General features: G+C 55.4%; 6 protein-coding genes across 6 annotated transcripts; 3 read left to right on the top strand and 3 right to left on the bottom strand.

The window, feature by feature from the left end:
• Window positions 1-663: 663 nt before the first annotated feature.
• Window positions 664-4,502, top strand: CDEST_05479 (uncharacterized protein). The gene is made up of 3 exons (XM_062921638.1): window positions 664-1,971; window positions 2,083-2,142; window positions 2,443-4,502. The coding sequence occupies exons 1-3, from the start codon at window positions 1,756-1,758 to the stop codon at window positions 3,511-3,513; spliced, it is 1,347 nt and encodes a 448-aa protein (XP_062777689.1). The 5' UTR covers window positions 664-1,755; the 3' UTR covers window positions 3,514-4,502.
• A 517-nt stretch (window positions 4,503-5,019) lies between these two features.
• CDEST_05478 (Putative major facilitator, sugar transporter, major facilitator superfamily) lies at window positions 5,020-9,152 on the top strand. The gene is made up of 8 exons (XM_062921637.1): window positions 5,020-6,939; window positions 7,070-7,249; window positions 7,341-7,461; window positions 7,514-7,654; window positions 7,768-8,037; window positions 8,162-8,330; window positions 8,402-8,786; window positions 8,861-9,152. The coding sequence occupies exons 1-8, from the start codon at window positions 6,729-6,731 to the stop codon at window positions 9,007-9,009; spliced, it is 1,626 nt and encodes a 541-aa protein (XP_062777688.1). The 5' UTR covers window positions 5,020-6,728; the 3' UTR covers window positions 9,010-9,152.
• Window positions 9,153-9,528: 376 nt separating this feature from the next.
• Window positions 9,529-10,894, bottom strand: CDEST_05477 (Putative cutinase/acetylxylan esterase, alpha/Beta hydrolase, cutinase, serine active). Its single transcript, XM_062921636.1, has 2 exons — window positions 10,268-10,894; window positions 9,529-10,202 (listed from the first exon to the last, which is right to left on the bottom strand). Exons 1-2 carry the CDS (start codon window positions 10,872-10,874, stop codon window positions 9,655-9,657), a joined length of 1,155 nt encoding a protein of 384 aa, XP_062777687.1. The 5' UTR covers window positions 10,875-10,894; the 3' UTR covers window positions 9,529-9,654.
• Window positions 10,895-15,032: 4,138 nt separating this feature from the next.
• On the top strand, window positions 15,033-17,420 carry CDEST_05476 (Putative PA domain, peptidase M28, PA domain superfamily). The gene is made up of 5 exons (XM_062921635.1): window positions 15,033-15,709; window positions 15,776-16,445; window positions 16,496-16,547; window positions 16,610-17,088; window positions 17,161-17,420. Exons 1-5 carry the CDS (start codon window positions 15,582-15,584, stop codon window positions 17,308-17,310), a joined length of 1,479 nt encoding a protein of 492 aa, XP_062777686.1. The 5' UTR covers window positions 15,033-15,581; the 3' UTR covers window positions 17,311-17,420.
• Window positions 17,421-17,477: 57 nt separating this feature from the next.
• On the bottom strand, window positions 17,478-18,881 carry CDEST_05475 (uncharacterized protein; the record flags this gene model as incomplete). The annotated part of the gene is made up of 1 exon (XM_062921634.1): window positions 17,478-18,881. The coding sequence occupies one exon, from the start codon at window positions 18,879-18,881 to the stop codon at window positions 17,478-17,480; it is 1,404 nt and encodes a 467-aa protein (XP_062777685.1).
• A 347-nt stretch (window positions 18,882-19,228) lies between these two features.
• On the bottom strand, window positions 19,229-21,406 carry CDEST_05474 (uncharacterized protein). Its single transcript, XM_062921633.1, has 3 exons — window positions 20,875-21,406; window positions 20,769-20,814; window positions 19,229-20,712 (listed from the first exon to the last, which is right to left on the bottom strand). Exons 1-3 carry the CDS (start codon window positions 21,059-21,061, stop codon window positions 19,821-19,823), a joined length of 1,125 nt encoding a protein of 374 aa, XP_062777684.1. The 5' UTR covers window positions 21,062-21,406; the 3' UTR covers window positions 19,229-19,820.
• Window positions 21,407-21,446: the final 40 nt, after the last annotated feature.

Here is a 21,446-nt window from a genome sequence, read left to right as displayed (position 1 = left end):
CGTCCGTGTTGCGGTGAGCTCGCTCATTGAACCGTCTCCCGGGGGGGGGGCTCGATCGACGGAGATGCTCGGCAGGTGTCTGGACGAAGGTTGTTAGCAAGGCGGGGCTTCTGATTGGCGCTGTTAACCGCAGCTGACATGCGAAACGGGACCCGGTACATGCGGCGTCGGCGTTTGAAGGGCAGGGGAGGAGGAAAGAGTGTTCAGGACCGAGGCGTGGTGTCATTCTGGTGGTAATACAGAACACGTACAGTATGGGATTGCTGTCTGACTGGCTGTCCTATCAGTTGAGCTGCCATTGACCAACAGATGAGGTGATCTCAGGATAATGGGGCATTTGTCTTATTTCCTCGTCGAGAAAGAGAAAAAAAAAAACCCCCAGCCGAACTGTGCAGCAAATGAAAAACAATGAATTGTGCATATCACACCACCACAAAGCAAACCATGTGTCGAGTCGTGGGCGGCAACAACGGGTAGAGAGAGTCAGTCATGGTCATGGGGGTTGGCCCGAGACCTCGGTCCACTCTGGTGACCTCACCGGCTCACAGGCTGCAGCTGTCGTTGGGGAAGTGCACTGGGGGGAGGAGGCAGAGGATAAGAAGAAGACACATTCCCCCACTGCCGTCAAATCTGGAGGGAAGGAAGGAGGAACGAGAGTGCAGATTCCCCGATTGTAGTCCGACACTTCGCCGATATCTCACTCGGCATCTCCCCATCCTCCGCTTGCAAGTTTCCCCTTGGTACATCATCTCGCATTGTGCATTGTGCATTTGCCCAGTTTCCTGACGACTGAACCCCTCCCCCTCGCCCTCCACTTCCCCCTCCCCCCAGTTGCGACTCTGTTACCAAATCGACAATCTATTCCTGCAACACCTACCTTGCTTTACTATCCGCCCAGGTACTCCGTACCCCGTACCTAGAAATCCCCCCCTCTGAACTCGCCCACCTGTCGACTCTCTTCGAGCACCGAGTTACGAAATACAATACTCCTTGTGGATACGGGGCCCGCGTCACGCAGAAGTCAGAAACTGGAGAGGGAAAAAGTATCCGTGTCTTCGCCAAGTCCCTCCCCCCCTCACCCCGACTTGGATTGAACCCCGGAGCGTCCGAGTCAAAAAGAAGAAGAAAAAAAAAAACACATCAAACAAGCCCGCATCTGCAGGTACATTTCCTGCAGCAACGGAAGCTGCAACGCAAACCAAATAAACCGCAACGCCTCGAGACGAGACCCTCGGCGACATACAACCGTTAGACCCAGCTACATCCTACATCCTACCTGCCTCGGTATTCGTACACATACCTGCTTGCTATCGGCTCCCTGCTACCAAACCAACCCAGGTAAGCAGCCCACACTGCACACTGTGATACACACTATTATAGTACCTACGGATGCTCCCCCCTCCCTGTTCCCTGGCTTCAGTGGCATCCTAGCGGGAGCCCGTTCGATGGAGGCGCATGTCCGCTGCGGGCAGACGGGTTGGCGCCTGTAATCGCAAAGCCTCCCATTCGCCCGTCTAACCCCGTCGTACCACTCTTGATGTGATGCCATAATAGTAACCGCCCCCAGACGGACACAGACAAAACAGACCACACCCTACCGGTACCACTGACCACCACCACCGACCACCGCCGCCGCCGCCGCCGCCGCCGCCGTCAGCCGTCAGCCGTCACACCGAGACCCTTTATTATTGCACTGGCCCTCCTTGACTCTTCCCTGCCTCTCTCCCTCACGAAAGGGAAGCTCCGACACTGAAAATGCCCGGTGACTCCTCCTCAGCATCCTCTTCTACTTCTTCCTCTCCCCAGACCAACTCAACCCTCTCGAGAATACGCAACATTGCATCACACATCATGGCGCCCGTCGCAGCAACAAGTTTCCCCGCCGACACGGTGCCCCAAGCTCCCGAGGACCCCCTCTTTGGCTTGATGGCTGCCTACCGTGCCGATGAGAGCAAGGACAAGGTCGACCTGGTGGGCTGACTCCTTTCTATTTTTTTACGCTCCCCGAAGCTATCACGGCTCTGTTCTTGCTGCTGCTTCTGTTGCTGCCAATGTCGCTAACGCAGCCGTCTTGTTTTCTAGGGCATTGGAGCGTACCGCGATGACAATGCGAAGCCTTGGGTGCTACCCGTCGTCAAGAAGGTGAGTCGCCACATCTTGCTGATCTCTGTTTTCCATAAACCCTACCTAGCTGCCGTTGCTGCTGTTGTGTTGTAACTGCTGTCCCGGCTTGTCGCATTGTCGCGGTTCTTCCGGCCTCCGACAAGGAGAAGCTCTCGGCTACATCGCGCACAGCACCTTTATCGTCATCATCATCACTGTCGTCATCGTTCATCTGAGCCTTCCCCCCCCCCCCCCCCCCCCCCCATCCATCTTCCCTCTCCTCCACTTTACCACCCTCTTATCCACCCCCGCTGACCCCGCCATGATGCAACACCGCAGGCCGACGAGATCCTTCGCAACGACCCCGAACTCAACCACGAATATGCTCCCATCGCCGGTATTCCTGCCTTCACCGGCAAGGCCAACGAGCTGATGCTCGGCGCCGACTCGCCCGCCATCCGCGAGAAGCGCACCACCTCGGTCCAGACCATCTCCGGCACCGGCGCCGTCCACCTCGGCGCCCTCTTCCTCGCAAAGTTCTACAAGGGCAACCGCACCATCTACATCTCCAACCCCACCTGGGCCAACCACAACCAAATCTTCGGCAACGTCGGCCTGCCCATCGCCCAGTACCCCTACTTCTCTAAGCAGACAAAGGGCCTCGACTTTGACGGCCTCAAGGCCGCTCTCTCCGGCGCCCCCGAACGCTCCGTCATCCTCCTCCACGCCTGTGCCCACAACCCCACCGGCGTCGACCCGACCCGCGACCAGTGGAAGGAGATTGCCGCCCTGATGCGCCAGAAGAACCACTTCCCCTTCTTCGACTGCGCCTACCAGGGCTTCGCCTCTGGCAACCTCGCCCAGGACGCCTGGGCCGTCCGCTACTTCATCGAGCAGGGCTTTGAGCTGCTCATCGCCCAGAGCTTCGCAAAGAACTTTGGCCTTTACGGCGAGCGCGCCGGCTGCTTCCACTTCGTCACCGCCCCCGCCGCCGACGCGCCCCAGACCACTTCCCGCATCGCCTCCCAGCTCGCCATCCTGCAGCGCTCGGAGATCTCCAATCCGCCCCTTTACGGCGCCCGCGTCGCCGCCACCGTGCTCAACTCCCCTGAGCTGTTTGCCGAGTGGGAGGAAAATCTGCGCACCATGTCCGGCCGCATCATTGAGATGCGCAAGGTCCTGCGAGCCAAGCTTGAAGAGCTCGGTACCCCGGGCACCTGGAACCACATCACCGACCAGATCGGCATGTTCAGCTTCACTGGTCTGTCCGAGGCCCAGGTGCTGAAATTGCGCTCCGACGCCCACGTCTACATGACCAAGAACGGTCGCATCAGCATGGCTGGTCTCAACACGAGAAATGTCGAATATTTTGCCAAGGCTGTGGACAAGGTCGTCCGCGAGTCGCAGTAAACAAAACAAAAGGGGCTCTGGTTGGACGTTTCGGCATGAATTGTAAATGTGACGAGTTCCGAGCGTCTAAATGCTGCTCAATGGGATAGGCCCCGGGACTGTGATGTCCCGGCAACGATGAATGGTTACCGCACCTCAAGGATGATGGGCGACGTGCGGCAGGAAACGGAAAAAAAGGATTCTAGATTTCCCTGCTCTGGAGTAATCAACCAGCTCTTGTACTTTGCGCGCGACGCTTTGCAGCCCGTCTGATCCCTCGTTTGATGTACCGAGTGCTTAACTGCACACAACTTACATGATGGCGTCGCGAAGGATGATGTCTACTTCCTGCTGGTGGAAAGGAGCGCCGTCGCATCTATCTCCATCTTGTACTACCCGCCGATCTACTTACCGACCACCGGGGACTCTTCGAAGAGGGGTTCTTGGGTGTCTATGAGGCAGAGACCACTTGGGGGTCGGACTGAACAGAGCCGGCATGGGTGTATCCAACGGAAAGCATGTTGCGTACGCACCATTGTGAATGTGTTGTCGGGTGGTGGATGACGGCGATGGGGCTTGGGTTAAACCCTTCTCCCTCCTAGCTGTGTACCACGGGTGTTTCGAGTCACCGGGTCGACGAGCGAAACTCCCCCGCCGGGGGGTCGACTCCGGAGACGCCCGTGCCAGACACCCCACCCTCTTGTCCGGGCCGCTGCTTCTCTGACCTTGACCTGAACATGTCTTGCGTCCGAGTCGGGATTGCCAAGTCTTTTTTCGGACGGTGTGTCACGTAATAGTGCTGACCCGGGACGAAAACGAAAGGAAAAGAGCCCCTTGCCTTGGCTTCCCTTTCCGTCGTTGGTCTTCGTCGTTGTCGGGGCGTGTCTTTCGGCCGTCGGGTGTCGTCGGTGGCGTCGACAAGATCCTTCGTACCCACTCCTCGGCTGCCCCCCCTCATTAGGCCGTTCTCACGAGGAGTCAGTCAAGAGAGAGGAGGAGGTAAGGGATTCAGAGAGACGAGAGAAAGAGAATCCTACGAAACGGACTGGTTTGGAGACTTCAGGGACGACGTCCCGGTTATCTAGTCCCAATGCCTCGTGGCAATCGGCCCTTCTCTCGGGTCTTTACGGCTAACAGTGTTCCCCGCCCTCCCGCAATGCCGGCAGAGGAAGAGGGTGTGACCGATTTCTCCCCCCCAGCAACCCCTGCTCGTGGAGTCGTGGGCGAGTATTTGTGGGGGGGGGGGGGGTTGTAATGAGGGACTGGACTTCGGTTTCTCCCGCGCGGATGCCTCGACGGACAACCGATCCTCCGCCGCGTCTTGTCTCTCCCCCTTCATGCCGTGAAGATATTGGTCTTGTTGGACAAGCCAATGGAGCCGGGGCGGAAGAGAGGGAGAGAAGTAAAGAAGAAGAGAAGGCCGCCTGGGTCTCGGGCTGGGGGGGGGGTTGGCAGAGGATCTCTCGTCTTGGGATTCTTGGCCGAGTCGGGAGGGTTACGAGGGGGCGCAACGTTTCTCCAATGGGGTTGCTGGTGGTGTCTTCCCCGCAAAAAGGTCTGGCCCTTCTTCCGAGTCAACGAGATGAACATGGGATGGCATGGCATGGTATTGGGGAAGAGAGAGTCCAGCTTGGATGGCTCAGACCAATCGTTGACGATGCGACGCTCCTGATTTGGAACCCGAGGAGACCACTTAGAACGAGAGACTCCGGGCGATGGAGACGGAGCTGGGAGGATAAGGGTTGTCAGTCACACCACTGGTACTAAACAGTTGGGCCAGCCATCTTGCTGAAGGGGGCAAGCGAGCTCTTCGGATGCATGCTGCTACGTGTACACACGGCTGGATGATACATGCCATGCCATGTCAATCACTTTTCCCATCGGGTGAATCCCCCCAAGGCCAGGTGCAATATAAAACCACCTCGTGCCTTTTTGCCCGCATGCGGTTGACAAGTCAGCTAGACGAGCTGTGCCGCATTGGGTGCTCGGCACGGGTCCGCATGAGCACCTGCAGCTGCGTCTGAATGTCCCGTTTTTGCTTGTCGATGCAGGTTTGTAGAGTCTGCCTGGCGCTCGCACAAAAGGCATCCTCGATTCAACTGCCTCCAGTTCACAGCCGATTCACTGGCTTATACGACAAAGTCCAGTAGTGATGGTGACTCCCCCAAAGCCCGGTGGGCGCCCGGGACTGTCCCCCGTCCCGTCCCCCGTTCTGTGCCGAGTCGGAATTCCGCCCAACAACCTCGGCGTACAGGGTAGGGAGCGTCTCGCTCCTGGCCCTCCCGAATAACCGAATACACTCCCCCTCTTGAATGAAGACACCGCCAAGCACCATCCTTTGGGAAATCAAAGAAAAAACTTGATATCGAACCCCCGTTCCCCTTAATCATGAACGAAATCAGCCAATATCGAAGCTTCTCCTCTTTCTCCAAACACGTCAACCAGCCCCCTCCCCCCTCCCCGTCCAGCGGAGTGCGGAGTTGCCGCTCCAACGCCCTCTCTCACACACATACAGACACCCATAAATTAAGCACAACCAAGTGAGCCAAGAGCCCATGGGGAAGCGGAACGCCATGTGGGGAAGGAGGATGGTGCACAGCTAGCTTCCCCGCATGTTGCTTATCCCAAGTGTGACTGGTTCCGAGTCTCTCGCTCAACCAGTCACCCCCATCTCACCACCCCCCCCCTTAAGCTCCATCGTAAGCAGAGGAATATCTCCTCCCACTGGATGGATAAATGCAAACGAAACCCCCCCGTGCCCCCCGACCGCCGAGAGTGTAGGGCCTTGGCAAGCCACAACCCGGCTCTTTGCTGTATGCCCCCCGATGCAACGGTCATTCCATTCGGACCTTCTGCCACCTGGGGCCCTGGACAGAACGCTTCTGTCTCCCGCCGTCCCGCCTCAGACATCATGTCGTCTCTGCCGGATCCGTGCATGGGTAGACAATGGGCAGATGGCAAAACAACATGGGGAGAGGTGGTTCTCCTTCACGGCAGTGCGTATAAAGCACCCGGGGTGGTCCTCGTCGGATGTTGAACGGTTTGTGGCCTCTTTCAGCCCAAGGACAAGGACGCGGCAACATATACCCCCGGGTCCATTTCTGATATAAACACCGTTCCTACCCCCCTCATCCTCGCCCGTCGTCGCACGACTCTTTTTGATATCGTTTCCCGCTCGCCCGTACCCTCCCCCTCTCCCTCCAAGGCACCTTAGCAACAGGTCAGCAACCCCCACCATGGTCCAGATCAAGCGCATCCAGGAGACCGGGGCGTCGGACCCGATCCTGACCCGCATCTCCGAGGAGGACAAGGTGCCGTGGTACCAGAAGCCGAACCTGCGGTACCTCTACTTTATGCTCTTCCCGACCTGCATGGGCATCGAGTTGACGTCGGGCTTCGACTCGCAAATGATCAATGCTCTGCAGATCGTGCCCTCCTGGAAAGAATGTAAGGCTGTCCCCCATATCCTTTTAAGAACCTCAGATCTATTCAACCTCACGAGACGAGCCGAATTGTTTTCTCTCTGTCGCTTTTTTCCCTACCTGGAGCTGACGAGTTTCTTTGCTTTGCCTGTCAGACTTTGGTGACCCGCAGGGCAGCCTGAAGGGCATTATCGCCGCCGCCTACTCGCTTGGCGCCATCTTGTCCCTTCCTTTCATCCCCGTCGTCAACGACAAGTTCGGGCGGCGATGGTCCATCTTTGGCGGCAGCGTGATCATGGTCATCGGCGCCCTCATCCAGGGGTTCTCTCAGCACGGTATGTCTCCATGGACGGAGTGTTCTCTTCTCCGTGAGCGGGGAGGAGAAAGGAAAGTGAGATGTGGCTAACTCTACGGGGGATGATTAAGTCGGCATGTACATCGTTGCGCGCATGATTCTCGGCTTCGGTATTCCGACCTGTATTGTCTCCGGCTCCTCCCTCATCGGCGAGCTCGGTTACCCCAAGGAGCGTCCGGTTCTCACGTCTCTGTGAGTTCGATCCCGCGTGAAGGGAAAACAACAAGGACTGACGGGCTCACAGGTTCAACGTTGCCTACTTTGTCGGTCAAATCACGGCTGCCGGTATCTGCTTCGGCACCAACAACATCAAAAGTGACTGGGCGTGGCGCATCCCGTCCCTCCTCCAGATCTGCCCGTCACTTTTACAGATCACCTTCGTCTTGTGAGGGAACCCCCCCCCCCCCCCCTTTGTCGCCGTACGGGAGAATCCATCAGGAATTCATCTGCCCGGTCGATCTTGAATTCCAAAAATCCTAACTCAACTTCGCGACATAGCTTCCTCCCCGAGAGCCCCCGTTGGCTCATCACCCAGGACCGCGCCGAGGACGCGAATGAGATCCTCATCAAGTACCACGCTGAGGGCGACCGCGACTCCGAATTCGTCAAGGCGGAGATGGTGCAGATGAAAACTGTCATCACGCTCGAGATGGAGGCCTCGAAGCACTCGTGGATGGACATCCTCGACACCTCCGGCATGCGCCGCCGCGCTCTCATCTCGGCGATGCTTGGCCTATTTACCCAGTGGTCCGGCAACACGCTCATATCGTGAGTCTGGAGTCTATGTTTCCACTTCTACTGTTTCCCTCCTTCTTCTTCTTCTTCTTCTTCTTCTTGCCCCCGTTTTCCCAAATTCTACACCATGGCGCATTGGTTTGACTCGATGCCACAGGTACTACCTCGGCGACCTGCTCGAGATGATCGGCTTGACAGACTCTACCGTCAAACAGAAGATCAACCTCGGCATCGCGGGCTGGTCCCTCATCTGCGGTTTTACCGTGGCCATGCTCGTCCGGACGTTCCGCCGTCGCGTCATGTACCTCGCCTGCACCATCTCACTGGTATGTTCTTTGCCCCGCCCCCCCTGAATTGGAGAGTTTAAGCCCGCCGTATACTTACCGGCATGTAACAGCTTCTGTGCTACATCGCGTGGACCATCTCCATGGAGCGCGCTGTTCACGCCCTAGACAACGATTACAAGAACGAGAGCGCATCGGTGGCGACCATCTTCTTCATCTTCATGTACTCGCCCTGCTACAACATCGGCTACAACGCGCTGACGTACACGTACCTCGTCGAGCTGTGGCCCTACGCGCTGCGCTCGCGCGGCATCTCGCTCTTCCAGCTGTTCGGCCGCCTGGCGGGCTTCTTCACGACCTTTGTCAACCCCATCGGCATCGGCAACGCCTCCTGGCGCTACCTCATCAGCTACTGCTGCTGGCTCGCCTTCGAGGTCGTCTTCGTCTACTTTATGTTCCCCGAGACCGCGGGCCGCACCCTCGAGGAGCTGGCCTTTTGTAAGTTCCCGTCTCCCGCTTCCCCGTCGCTTGTTCCGCAAGCCCGTCGGCTGACAGAGATGCTATGTCACCAGTATTCGAGGACAAGGCCCTCGCCGACCAGGCCGTCGGCGCCGTCGAAAAGGCCATCCACCATGAGGACATGGACCCCGTCGGAGAGGTCAAGAGCGGTGGCGGCAGGGCGGAGGTCGTGGAAAATGTTGGCGCCAGATCCAAGGTCTGAGTCGTGCTCGCGGTCGAGGGAGACAAGCCTTCGTGTCGGGATTCTTTAAGGATAAGTGAGTCCCGGCGTCTTGTAAGAGGAGCAGCATCTGTATCCCCGGTTAGTATATTCGAGTATGAATTCCACATCTCCACAATTTGTGCAAGAAGTCCATCTCAAGATGCTCCAACCAACCCTATTTCGTCACTGGTTAGCATCACCATGATGATAGATGACCAAGTGGCAGCCGTCAGGTCAGCGCACGCATTCCGTACCGACTAGTTGTCTCACGAATAATTTCCGTCGTGAACACGTCCCGTTTGACGGCCTTACTTGCTTTACCGTTCGGGTTGGCGGCAGTATGTACGCAATCCAGTAATTCCTTTCAGCGTCCAACCCCCCCTTTACCAACTCGCAATTCACTCACTTCTGCTCAGTCATCCATTACCAGGGAATTCATCCAAACATGTGATGACTTCAGACAGAAGAACCGACGAGAAACTACAGTTGCACTGCATGGCAGGCCAGTTCCGAGGGACTTTCATTTGTCCTCTCACGCTGGGGAGTGTCTCCGTGGGCCAAACGAACGCATGGAGGTTCACGGATTTGCGTGAGTGTGTTCTATTCATTACGAGTAGTATTCTTCTCTACATTAGATTAACGACATCAGGCCACTCCGATCACGGCACAGACAGCAAAGCATACGGCTCCCATGAACAAGGTGCTACCAGCCAAGGGCACCGCCGCGTTCTCCGAAGTGGGAGATGGGGATGACGCGGCGTTATCGGACGTTGGAGACGCCGTGGCTGATGGTTCGGTCGTTGGTGAAGCGGAACCCGAGGCTGTTGTGGCTGTCGCGCTGGCAGAAGGGGTTGCAGACGTGCTGCTCGGAGCCGTGGACCTCGTGGACGACGATGCGCTTGTCCTCGTCGACGAGACCGCCGTGTCCGCCTTTCCGACCATCTCCTGCACCCACTTCCCGGCCTCGCTGGAGTAGATGTCAAAGTAGTTGAGGTGGTTGGCCGCCGTGTCGCCGACGGCGCAAATCGGGTCGGAATCGACGCAGTACGAGCGCGTCACGTTGGCGAACGCCCTCATCCCGGCAAGCTGGTCCTCCGGACGGGGGAACAGTCCGTTGACCCCGGCACCCGAGAGATAGTTGTACGGCTGGTTGGCGGTATGTCTTGTGTCGCCGAATATGAGCGCAGCAGCGACTACGAGAGCGCAAGGTTAGCTAAACGCCTCTCGATACGAAGCGTCATGTTATGGCCCAACTCACTCTTGTTCCCCGGCGCCTTCGTCGCGTCCAAACCGGGACTCGACTTCTGTTTGCATTCCTGGAAGAACGTGCCGCCTCCACCGCCCAACACATCGCCAACGATGTGGGCGCCCTGGGAGTATCCGCTCACGACGAGATTCGCGTCCGGGCACCGCTTGTTGTAGGCGGTGATCTGCGAGGTCCCGTTCGCGGCACCCTCCTCGACGGACTGGCAGTACGGCGACTCCAGCGGGTTCCAAAACTGGATGTCCTCGTAGTCGCAGCTGTCGAGCCCGTCGCAAATGGCGGTGACTAGCTTGCCCTGGCGGCCGGGGTACGGCTCGTTGTTCCCGCGCGCGAGGAAGACGTGGACGTCGCGGCATTCCGAGGCGCCCGTGGCCTGACGTTCGGCGACCGACGCCGCCGAAGCCGCCCGGAGGGCGGAGAGGAGGGCGAGACCGGCTGAGAGAGCTGAGACCATCTTGAAAGGGTCGGCCGGTAGCTGGCTGAAGCGGTTGAGGATGTGTGGGATGTCAAAAAGGCGAGATGGAGGGCGCACGCGACCAAGGGTACAGGGAGGCTCTAATAAGTCCTTTAACACTCGGATTCGCCATTGCTCCTGATCCATAATCCAGAGGCTGATGGACGGGATGCCGGAGGCTGTCAAATACGAGTCAACGATAAGACGGGGTCCACCAAGACTGGGGACCCTGGGCGGGATGCCCTGGGCTCGGTGGACTATCGGCGACGACAAACGTCATGTCCCCGTTCTTTTTGGCGCTGTTAAGCTTGACCGAAAGACGATGTAGTAGCGGAAGTTCCTATCGATCGCCCGGGAAGTGGATGCCGTTGCCCCCATTGGTGATGGTGACGAACAAAAAGAGAAAGGAAAAAAGCCCACTTCCTCCCGTCGGCAACATTGGACGAAGTTCGCTGGCCGTTGAGCAGTAGTTCCCAGACCTGACTCGCCATGCGGCGCCCTTGAGCCGTGGAAGCTTGCAGGGGACAACCACGGCGGGAGTCCAGCATTGAACCATGCTGCTACTGCTGGGTGAAGACTGAAATAGATATTCGGGTGTGTCGGGTTGAGTGCCGGGATCGTGTCTTGGTGGATATGTCGAGCCGAGCACGGGGAACCTTGGACGACGAGTTTTCAGTCACCAAGCCTTAACTCGTGGGCCATGACATTAGAACGAATGGAAACGACCAACACACCTCAACCCCAATATGCTAATTGTGCTAATCGTGTGGGTGAGTGCTGGGAGTTTAAAGCGTTGAAACTCGGAACACAGTTTGAAATCTGTCGGCGGCGGCCTCTGGGCGCCAAAAGCTACTCCCAGTGGCGTTGAGTCGAGAGACAGCACTGATAACAAGCAACAGGCACGTCGTTCAAGTACAGAACTGTTCAACTGAGAGTCAATTTTCAGCACTTGAAGGAATTGATGTGCGTACAAAAGCGTATCAAGAAGGGATGTGATGGTCTTGATGTGTTGGCGAGCTGTTAACTTGGTTGCATTGCTACCATGGAATCAACCTCAATTGACAGCATCAACCAGCACATAGGGCCTGATCGGAAACTTGGATAACTTTCAAATGCCAGTTGGATAACGCAACTTGGATAAGAAATGAACCCTAAAACTGAATAAATGCTGCGCTAGGCCTTTTTGAGGCCCATTTTCCATGTCCTGGGTTCGCCTCTGCATGAACTCAAAGTTATGCCACATTTGCCCCGTACCTGGATAAGATTGACATTCTGCCGCCCTGAAAGGGATCATAACCCCTCTTTGCCCATACAAATCCCTAATGGTCCTCCGGACCATCATTAGCACTTGGATAACGTTATCCAACCGCTAATAACTCACAACTGTCATGAAAAATACGCAACTATTCGCAACAGTCGCAGTATCTGGCGCTGTTGCAGTCGGCCGCTGCCCATATAACTATGGGCAAATTGCAGCAGAAAAGGAGGTTATTAATAAGGGTGGAAAAAAGGCAGCCCAGCGGTTCTGTCAGCAGCTCCTTCGCGGCTCAAATCGTCGCTTCTTCAGCCTCTTTCGTATGGGTCAACGGCAGTTTCGAGTACTCATGAGGTGGCTTAGGAATAACACGCCTCTACAGTCGTCAAAGAACCTTCTAATTGAGCAGAAAGTGCTTATTAGTCTGTTTATATTGGCAACTGGCAGCGCACAACGGAACGCTAGTCATTTCTTCCGGATCAGTCAGTCAACAGTGTGTATGGTGTGGAATGAGGTATTGCCATACCTTGTTAAACTCCACAAGGCATACGTAATACCAGCTGGAGAAGCAGAGCTTTCGCCAGAGATCGAGAACAACAAGAAGCTAGGCAAATACTTTACTGGCTGTGTTGGCGCAGTTGACGGCACTCTTATTAATGCGTATATCTCCGAAAACAATCAGGCAACGTGGCGAAGTCGGAAGGGTACCGTGGCCCAGAATGTCTTTGCTGCAGTCCGGTTCGATGGAGGGTTCTCGTATGTGCTTGCTGGGGCTGAAGGATCTGTCCACGATGCCAGCCTGGTCAATTTTGCGTATAGTCGAGGGTTTCGAGTCCCAGAAGGCCGATATTTCTTAGCTGACGCAGGGTTTGGTGGACGAAGTGGCCTTGTTGTTCCGTATAACAAAACTCGTTATCATTTGCAGGAATGGAGGGACGCAGAGAGACCGCCAGCAACAGCCCAAGAGCTATACAACCTCCGTCATAGTCGCCTTCGAGTCATCGTTGAGCAGGTCTTTGGTCGCCTTAAGCGGAAGTGGAAGATTATTCGCCAAGCAGCTCCAGAGTATTGCCTTGACTCGCAAGTCAAGATCATATACGCAGTAACAGGCCTCCACAACTTTTTGCTTTATCATCTTGAAGAGAAGGTTGTTGAAGACACCGAAGATAAGGATATTGATGTATTTCAAGCAGGCGAAAGGGCTGATAAGTGGTGTATGGGGCGAGGTATGGACGATATTCGGCAGCAGACAGCAACGGTAATGTGGCAACAGTGGCAGGCAGTAGGCGCGCAGAGGTAGATAGGAATAATTATAACTGTTCATTACAACTGACTGACCTATCGACTTTTCTCTTGCTTATATACTTCCATACAATACGCCTTCTTTAACTCGTCACTTGGTAGTAAGTTCCAATACCTTGCTCGCGATACTACCAACTTCTTCTCCTTCGTTATCAACCTATTTGAAACAACCAGATAAACCTCATAGTTAAGGTCACTTTGAAACCTCGCAAGGTCCTCCATCGCTTTATTCGCCTCAACTTCTTCACGTGACGGCTGCTCTCTCACCCTCTGTTTCTCCTTTAACTTCATTGCTAACACCTCTCTTTTACTGCTGGAGAACTTGTTGCCAAGGTCCTGTATCGACTGGCCAACGTACGCGTTGGCCTCGGCAGCAGTAAATGTTTTCTTCCTCCGTGGGTTGTTGCCGATAGGTATGAATTGGCAACGTTGAGGAGTAGGAGTTGAGTGAAGACATGACGTTAGGGACTGAGGCGATGAAAAAGGAGACTGACTTGGCTGTAGATCCCGTGTACCTGGATTAAGGTCGTCTTCTTCGACATCGTCAACGTTCTCTTGGTCACTACTGTTGCCCCCAGAGTCGACCTCACGGCTGACCTCGTCAATAGACTGGATATTGTTGCCCTTGCCAACAGTGGTACTCCATATCTCTTGGTATGGAGCTGGCGGTCCTATCCCTTTCTCGAAAACCCACTCTTGCCGTGGGTGGTCGCTGAGAAAGCTCTCTTTTGCCTCATCACTGCAAAAGACTCTGCCGTCATCTTCATCGTACGTATTGCCTGACCTATAGGCAACAGAGGCCCAGTTATCGTACCTCTTTCTCTCAACGTCATACTTATTAGCTAACTGTATAGCAGTTACGCTGTTGGCGAACCAGGCCTCGTCGTTTATTTGCGTTGCAAGCTCGATGAAAATTGGCCTTCTCGTGGCAGCCTTGGTGGTGTTGAGTTTCTTGTCCCGATAAAGGATGACGAGCTCCTCCATGAAGCGATGAGTTAGGTCTGAGTTCCATGGCGTACGAGACCGTTTTCGTGCTTGGCTAACATTCCTGATAGACTGCTGAGTCTGTTCTTCGTAGGAAGGCAGAATGCTGCCTTGGTTGACTGCCTCACCAACTTCTTCATCATCATCGAGATCATCAAACCACCGCCTTCGCTTTGCTGGTTGCCTTGATGACCGCCGTGGTGGGTGCTTTCTCTTGCTGCCGCTGCCGCTGTCGCTTCCGCTGTCGCTGCTGCTGTCGCTGCTGCTATCGTCTTCGTCAGCAACAACAATGATAGTGCCCTCTTTGTTAATGGAGAGTCCTTCTTCGCTTTGCCAATTCGCCATTGCAGTTTCGCGATAACGACGTTAGCAAGAGGAAGAAGCAATCAATAACAACGTCAAAAGTGAGGGGAAATGAACCCTATTATCTACAGGGCAGGCGGTGAGTAACATCCTCAACATCAGGGATCACAGCGATACTTCATGCAATTATGCTTCCACTTGGCAGGAATTACTAAGCAACAAGTACTAATTATCCAAGTTACCTACGTTATCCAAGTTTTATCCAACATACCGATCACTGCCATACTCAGACAAGACCTACCAAATTTGAGTGAGAGATATGAAGCCATGACGACCCCTCACAAGGTCGTAGAGGTACGCAACTCGAAATACGGTGCAAACCGCTGTTATAGGTGTTGTGTCCATCATTATCACAAGGTTTCTGCACAAATGCAGTACGGTGACAGCTTCAAAGTCCAGAACCATCCCATTGACTAACTTTGTATCAGGGTAGCATCCCGCCATACATCGATCTGATAACTACTAGGAAGCTGCTCCGTTGTCTTGCATTGCCGACACATCACGTCGATCCCGTCTACGTGTATGAGGATGGTAACCGTCAAGGTCTTGGCAAAGGCACAGTTGAACATCGCACCATTCATCGTCAACAATCGCGAAGCACTAAATGGTCTCCAAGTCTGCATTATCTAAACGAGCTTCCCTGATTACATGGTAGCAGAATCGCACCTTGGCATTGCTAACATTGCGCGATTCCCTCGGGGCGAGATAAAGATCGGGCTTAGAGCGCTGCTATTCTCAATACGACCTTCCTCATTGCTCGAATCGACCGTCCGGGGGGCTCCACACAAAGGTGTATGATGCCATCCGCCCATGCGGCATAACACGAGAGAACAAGACGACTGAAGATAATTTAAAGCTTCAATTCCCCGAGCTAGTGAGATAGAATCAGTGGTCCTCGCTCCAATATACCCATTTGCCGAATTCATCACGAGGAGTTCTCCGCCGTCAGGATGAAGCTCTCGGCCACGTCCGTCCTTGTGTCCTGGGCAAGCCTCGGCGCCTGTTTTATTCACGAGCGGCAGACGTCGAAGCCTCTCGTAGACTCGGGCAGCTTCCAAGAACAAATTACCAAAGAGAAGTATGCGGGTCCATGATGTTTTCCTGCCTCGGCTTGAGTGAACAAGCTGACCTCCATTCCTCCTAGTCTGGAAGCCAACCTGGTCCGGCTGAGCGACATCGCGACGGCCAACGGCGGCAACCGCGCCTTCGGCTACCCAGGCTACGACGCCTCCGTCGACTTCATCTGGAGCCGCATCTCGGCCGTCCAGGGCGCCAAAGTCTGGAAGCAAGACTTCCCGGCCGTCTTCAGCAGCGAGCTGAGGGCCAAACTGACCGTCGACGACGAGGATCTCGCCGCCTACGGTTTGTCGGGATCTCCCTTCACGCCGGGCGCGGGCATCACTGGCGAACTTGTCGCCGGCCCGGAGGGCGTCGCCGCGTGCGAGGCGGCGTCGTACGCGGACCTCGATGTGGCCGGCAAGATCGTCCTGGTCCGCGAGGCGTTGTGCCCGGGCTACCGAGACGGGTACCACGCCGGCGTCATGAAGCCGGCCGCCGCCGCGGGCGCCGAGGCGGTGATTGTCATCAACGACTTTTACCTGAACCTCACCGCCGGGACCCTGGGCCCCGCGGACGACGGGACCTACGTCCCGACGGGCTTCGTTAACCAGTACGTGGGAGACCCGCTCAAGGCTCGTCTAGACACCGGCGAGACACTGACTGCTACGTTCTGGGAGGACGAGTTCGTCGACAGGCGGGTGACGCAGAATATCTTCGCCGAGACAGAGGGCGGAGACGAGAACAATGTCATCGTTGTAGGTAGCCCTGTTCCGAGTGACCTGGAGGACCTGCTAAAAAAGCGCAGCTCGGAGCGCACCTCGACAGCGTTGCCTGGGGACCAGGCATCAACGACAATGGTGAGTTTGGTTGTGCCCTGCTTCAACATTACGTCGGTGTGACACCATACTCACCGATACAGGATCCGGAACGTCGCTCCTGCTCGAGCTGTTTCTCGCCCTGAGCAAGTACAGCACCAACAACAAGATCCGCTTCGCGTGGTGGGGTGCCGAAGAGAGAGGCCTAGTCGGGTCGCGGTACCACGTCAACAACCTCAGCGCGGCCGAGGCGGCCAGCATTCTCGCCTACCTCAACTTCGACATGGTCTCCCGGGGCTACTACGGTGTGTTCGACGGCGACGGCGCCTCATACGGCGTCGCCGCACCGCCCGGCTCCGACGTGATCCAGGAGCTCTTCGCCGCCGAGTTCGCCGCCAGGGGCGTCAACGTCACGGCGGCCCGGTTCACCAACGGCAGCGACTACGCCTCGTTCTGGCAGGTCTTGAACAAGCCCATCGGGGGCCTGCACACCGGGACCGGTTCCGCGCAGGACCCGTGCTACCACCAGCAGTGCGACGGCATTAACAACCCGGACCTGGACCAGCTCACCGTAAACGCAAAGGCGAGTTCTGGGCATCATCTGTGTGGAAGGGGCGTAACGTACCATTACTGACATCTGAGTTTCTCAACGCAGACCACCGCCCATGTGCTATCCGCCTTGGCTCTAGATGGGACCAATCTGATCAAGAAGCTTGGCGTTCGCGGCCTTCCCATCCGCTTGGCTGGAGGCGAGAGGATCATCGCAACGGTGGAGGAGTCGGATGACGAGCATCATCATTGCTGAGGACCGGATCCTGCATGCACTGCGCTTTTGGCACTTAATATCATACATGTCCAATCTAAACAAACGAAATTCGAGCCGATGGCTCTTTATGAGTCGTTCCGTTTATATCGCCGTCTCGAATACTCCACAGATGCCTTCCTTTCCTTATGACTTCGGTCTTGAACTCTTCAACCACGATTCAAACGTCTGCATAAAAGCACGAGGTTGTTGAATAACGCCCCGATACCATCCGATGTCGTGTGGTCTTCGAGATCATCGCTGTTCTCTTCCTCTTCATCTTCCTCATCCTCTTGCTCTTTCTTGATTTGCGGAACCTCTGGTTTCATAATCGCCTTCTTGAGATCAGAGCCTAGTTTGGCCCGGACCTCCTTGTCCGCCAGGACTAAGTGCTGGTTGGCCCGTCGCTCAAGCTCGTCTAACTCTGCGCGACGAGCGTTGAGGACGTCCATCTTGGCCTGGAACCTCGTAGAAAGCTTCTTCTTGCAGAATTCGAACTGCTCCAGGGATCTCCGGGTCTGTTCCCGATACCTCGCCAGCGTCGCGGCGCCCTCGTCGTCGCGGAGGAGCCTCGTGAGGGCCTCGGCGTCACGGAGATAGAGCTCTACGTCGCTGCCCTTGAGCTGCTCGCGGTGGACGGCCTTGTGACGGAGGTGGACGATGGATTCGAAGAAGCTGTCCCAGCTCAAGTACGGGTACGGAAGATCCTCGTTGTTGAACCTGGCCTTCGCCTCGGTCTTGAGGAGGCGCGCCCAGATATTGAGCTCGCCACATTCGGGGACGTCCCAGTGTCGTGCTTGGAGAACACGGGGCATGTGTCGCGTCGCGTAGATGAAACACGCCTTTTCGAGGACTTCTTGGGCCCTGGTAAGAAGGACGTGTTGCGCCTCATACGATAGAGACGTTGGGCCCGTCTGCGGATGAGACAACACGAACGGACGACTGGTTAGGTTCAGCTGTGGAGCAGGAGCGGCAACCGATGCCATTGTTTGGGAATCCGCGTTGATTGCAGTCGCAGGTAGTGGTTGATCTGCGCGACAGTGGTCAGCCATGGGTCCAAAGTTGGGATCTCGACGACGGTTCGCCTCACCATTCGCCGCCTCGGCGATGGCATCTGAGCTAATGCTGGTGGTTGGGTTTGCTGTTGGGGTTTCGACTGTCTCGTGTTCAGCCTCAGCCTTGTTCTCAATTTCCGTTTTGTCTTCGACTTTCGTCTCGTTTTCGACTGTTTTGTTCTCGGCTTTCATCTTGCCCTTGAATTTCTTTTTCTTCTTTGCTTCCTTATTTTCTGCACTCAATGCTGGATGGAGTATGCCAGGGAAACGAGCCTCTGCCTTTTTCCTACTTTGAAACACTCCTGCTCTCAAAAGCTTCTGGCAGACGCAGACGGGTAGTACGTTCTTAATCTGGTACTTCCCTATCAAAGCAGCGGCTTCAGGGTTGTATGTATTTGGCTGCTGGCAGAGCCGAAGCCTATGCTCAACTTTCTTAGCCTTGCGGAGTAGAGCAGCCGGTCCCCAGAAGACCTGGCACAGAGTAAGATATACCTCCTCCTCGTCAAGCCCTGGCGCCATGACCTAGCTGTGACGGCAGCTGGAGTTGTCTTGCTGTACTGTGCATGTAGACAAAGGAGGAAAGTGAGGCTTGAGGGACTGGGATGAGAGGACGGATGAGATGTCTAGAGGTAAGGGCAGACGTGAGGATGGACGAGGAGACGGACGACCTAGAGGATCCTAGTCATAAAGAAGATTGACAGTCAGTGCTGGGCCAGAGTGACTCTTGCAGTCCTGCTGAGTGATGCAATGCCAGCAGCTGAGTATAATTAACACACCAGAGAGTAATGTAGGTAGTGTTGTACAAACTCGAAGAAGAACTGGAGATAGAAAGCAGTGTGCAAAAAGGAAAGAAAAACAACACCTTCAGGAAGACTGGAACCGGCGCTACCTTTGTGTCAGTGTTATCCATAGATAACTGAAAGGTAAATAAGGCTATTGGAGACGTCTATCTAGCATTTGTGTAGGTGATTGTGAGAACGTAGGTGTCTTTACAGGCTGAGCCAGCAAATATGGCAATTAATTGCAGGCCTTTTGACTAGAATTAATAGTGCTAAAGGGAAATTTGCATTGCAGAAACCTGAAGAACTTGCTCCGCAAAGATACAGTTTGGACTCTTTGTGTGCACTGACACTGAGCAAAAATGTGGGAAGGGAGACAATCAGATATGGTTTAGGATCATTGAGGTAGGCCCGGTGGAAGAGGGGAAACGAAAGCCTAATCAAGCCAGCCATGGAGGTTTCGCCAAGGGAAAGGGGGCACATAACGATAAACCGAAATGGAAGCATGAAAGACGCCAGTCAGGCATCTCCATCGGCCCTGGAGTCGACTCCAGGGCCAGCCATTATGTCGGTAAAGAGATCAGGGTATCAGCTTTTCATCGATCGGGTAGACCAAGGTGCTGTCAACGTAATAGCGAGCGACGGAAAACGTAAATATGTCCATTCGTATTGAGGACATTCAGATGAAAGAAGGAATGATATCCCGACTGCCCTTCGACTCTTGCTCATCTTTCTTCGTCTCCGGTACCCGACGCTGTGACCTTGAATTGGCCTTCCGGTTCTTGAATCTTGTAAATATGTCATCGTCATCTTCGTCTTCGTCAAAAGTCGGCTTTGTCTTCGTGGCTGTGGTGGTTGGCGAGACTGATTTCGCTGTCACGGTGGTGGATGGACGTCGGCTGTGTGCGGCAGCCATGGCCTCTGCTACCCGGCTGCTGGATGGTTGCGGAGAAGGTCGGCTCGTTGCTTTCGCAGCAGGTTTGGGCGGATGAGCCGGCCTTGCAGTCGACGGTTTGCTGACCACGGCACTCCCTCTGACTAGGGCTTGGCCGAGATCTCCAAGGTCATCGCTCTCGTCCTCCGTCTCCGCATCATCCTCGTCGCGTCTCGTTGCAGTCGCCGGCCTCTGGCTCTGAGATTTCACCACGCCCCCAAACACACTCGAAGCCTTCGTCCCCAAGTCGGCCCTCGTAAGCGCCATCAACGGCACCTCCTGCTTCTTGCGGCTGTGCATGAGCCCTTGCAGCGACGTGCCCCGCCACGGCACGCCCGTCTCGTCTCCGCTCTCATCGTCCTCCCGGCCGGCCTCCTGCTTCGCCCGCCGCAAGGCCTCGCGCTGCTTCTTCTTACGGAGCAGCTCTTCTTGGCGCTTGCGCGCGAGCTCTGTGAGAGATCCAACGACGGGGCGCGAGATGTTCTTGATCGTCTCTGCATTCTGTGAACGCGTCTGCGCCTTGAGGCGCTGGTACTCCGCCGCGTGGAGATGAGCGGTGAATTGCCCTGCGATGGTGAAGAGCTCGTCCTCGACCATGCGGTAACCGTCGTCGTTGTCGAGGCCCTCGGTCATAAAGCTGTTTGTTCATTAGCGTCCCGTGGGCAGTTAGTATGTAAGCCTAGACGAATTTACATTTCTGGGATGGGCTCAGGAGGTGGTGAGGTTGGAGGACTCCTATCTGTGGTCGTTTCAGTGAGTTTCCCTGTTGAGTGAGCAAAGAACATCTGTCGGCACGTACCCCCGAGAAAGTCATTCGAGCGGGCTCGTTTGCCGTTCCGCTTGTACAGCGGCGCAGGAGTCCCAGTCGCCTTTGGTGTTGTGGCCCGCCCAGGCGTCGCGGCTTTGCGCGGAGTCGCAGTTGTAGGCTTCGTCGGTGTTGGTAACGTTTCCGGGCCATCGCGGTCCCAAGGAAGTCGTCGCGTCATGGTGCAAAAGGTGTATGGAATCCGTAGTTAGTGGACGTTCCAAGCAACGCAAGCGAGTTCATTGCATGAGAAAGAAAGAGGGGGGTTTCAATCGATAAGACAATGAGATCAATCGACACTCTCGTTGGCGTAGTAGGCAGGCGCGATGGAGGTGGTTGACACAGAGAGACTGGTCCATCTTCTAAGCGTGCACTAAGTAGGCAGGTAGTTTGGTATCTGTAGTTATGCAAGATATGCAATTATGGGGCAGGACGAACGATGCTATCGCATCCATTTATACAAGAACAACAAACAACCAGAACAAGCTGGGCTTTCTTAAGAAAGACCTTGGGAAAAAAGAAAAGAGAGGCGATATGACGTCTCGTGTTCTTCCGAAACCGAGAAT

Source organism: Colletotrichum destructivum, chromosome 3 (assembly GCF_034447905.1).
Source record: "Colletotrichum destructivum chromosome 3, complete sequence".
Classification (NCBI taxonomy): domain Eukaryota; kingdom Fungi; phylum Ascomycota; class Sordariomycetes; order Glomerellales; family Glomerellaceae; genus Colletotrichum; species Colletotrichum destructivum.
The sequence above is the reverse complement of the archived record's forward strand: the minus strand, read 5'-3'. Positions and strand labels throughout refer to the sequence as shown.

Bases quoted from the DNA above. Each gene is read 5' to 3' on its own strand.
- CDEST_05479 (XM_062921638.1), top strand. From the start codon at position 1,756: ATGCCCGGTGACTCCTCCTCAGCATCCTCTTCTACTTCTTCCTCTCCC. The intron at 1,972-2,082 runs GTGGGCTGACTC...CTTGTTTTCTAG, and splicing joins GCAAGGACAAGGTCGACCTG to GGCATTGGAGCGTACCGCGA. The intron at 2,143-2,442 runs GTGAGTCGCCAC...GCAACACCGCAG, and splicing joins TGCTACCCGTCGTCAAGAAG to GCCGACGAGATCCTTCGCAA.
- CDEST_05478 (XM_062921637.1), top strand. From the start codon at position 6,729: ATGGTCCAGATCAAGCGCATCCAGGAGACCGGGGCGTCGGACCCGATC. The intron at 8,038-8,161 runs GTGAGTCTGGAG...TCGATGCCACAG, and splicing joins TCCGGCAACACGCTCATATC to GTACTACCTCGGCGACCTGC. The intron at 8,787-8,860 runs GTAAGTTCCCGT...CTATGTCACCAG, and splicing joins CCTCGAGGAGCTGGCCTTTT to TATTCGAGGACAAGGCCCTC.
- CDEST_05474 (XM_062921633.1), bottom strand. From the start codon at position 21,061: ATGACGCGACGACTTCCTTGGGACCGCGATGGCCCGGAAACGTTACCA. The intron at 20,815-20,874 runs GTACGTGCCGAC...AAACGACCACAG, and splicing joins CTCGAATGACTTTCTCGGGG to ATAGGAGTCCTCCAACCTCA. The intron at 20,713-20,768 runs GTAAATTCGTCT...ATGAACAAACAG, and splicing joins CCTGAGCCCATCCCAGAAAT to CTTTATGACCGAGGGCCTCG.
- CDEST_05477 (XM_062921636.1), bottom strand. From the start codon at position 10,874: ATGGATCAGGAGCAATGGCGAATCCGAGTGTTAAAGGACTTATTAGAG. The intron at 10,203-10,267 runs GTGAGTTGGGCC...GCGCTCTCGTAG, and splicing joins GAAGGCGCCGGGGAACAAGA to TCGCTGCTGCGCTCATATTC.
- CDEST_05476 (XM_062921635.1), top strand. From the start codon at position 15,582: ATGAAGCTCTCGGCCACGTCCGTCCTTGTGTCCTGGGCAAGCCTCGGC. The intron at 16,446-16,495 runs GTAGGTAGCCCT...AAAAAAGCGCAG, and splicing joins ACGAGAACAATGTCATCGTT to CTCGGAGCGCACCTCGACAG. The intron at 17,089-17,160 runs GCGAGTTCTGGG...TTCTCAACGCAG, and splicing joins AGCTCACCGTAAACGCAAAG to ACCACCGCCCATGTGCTATC.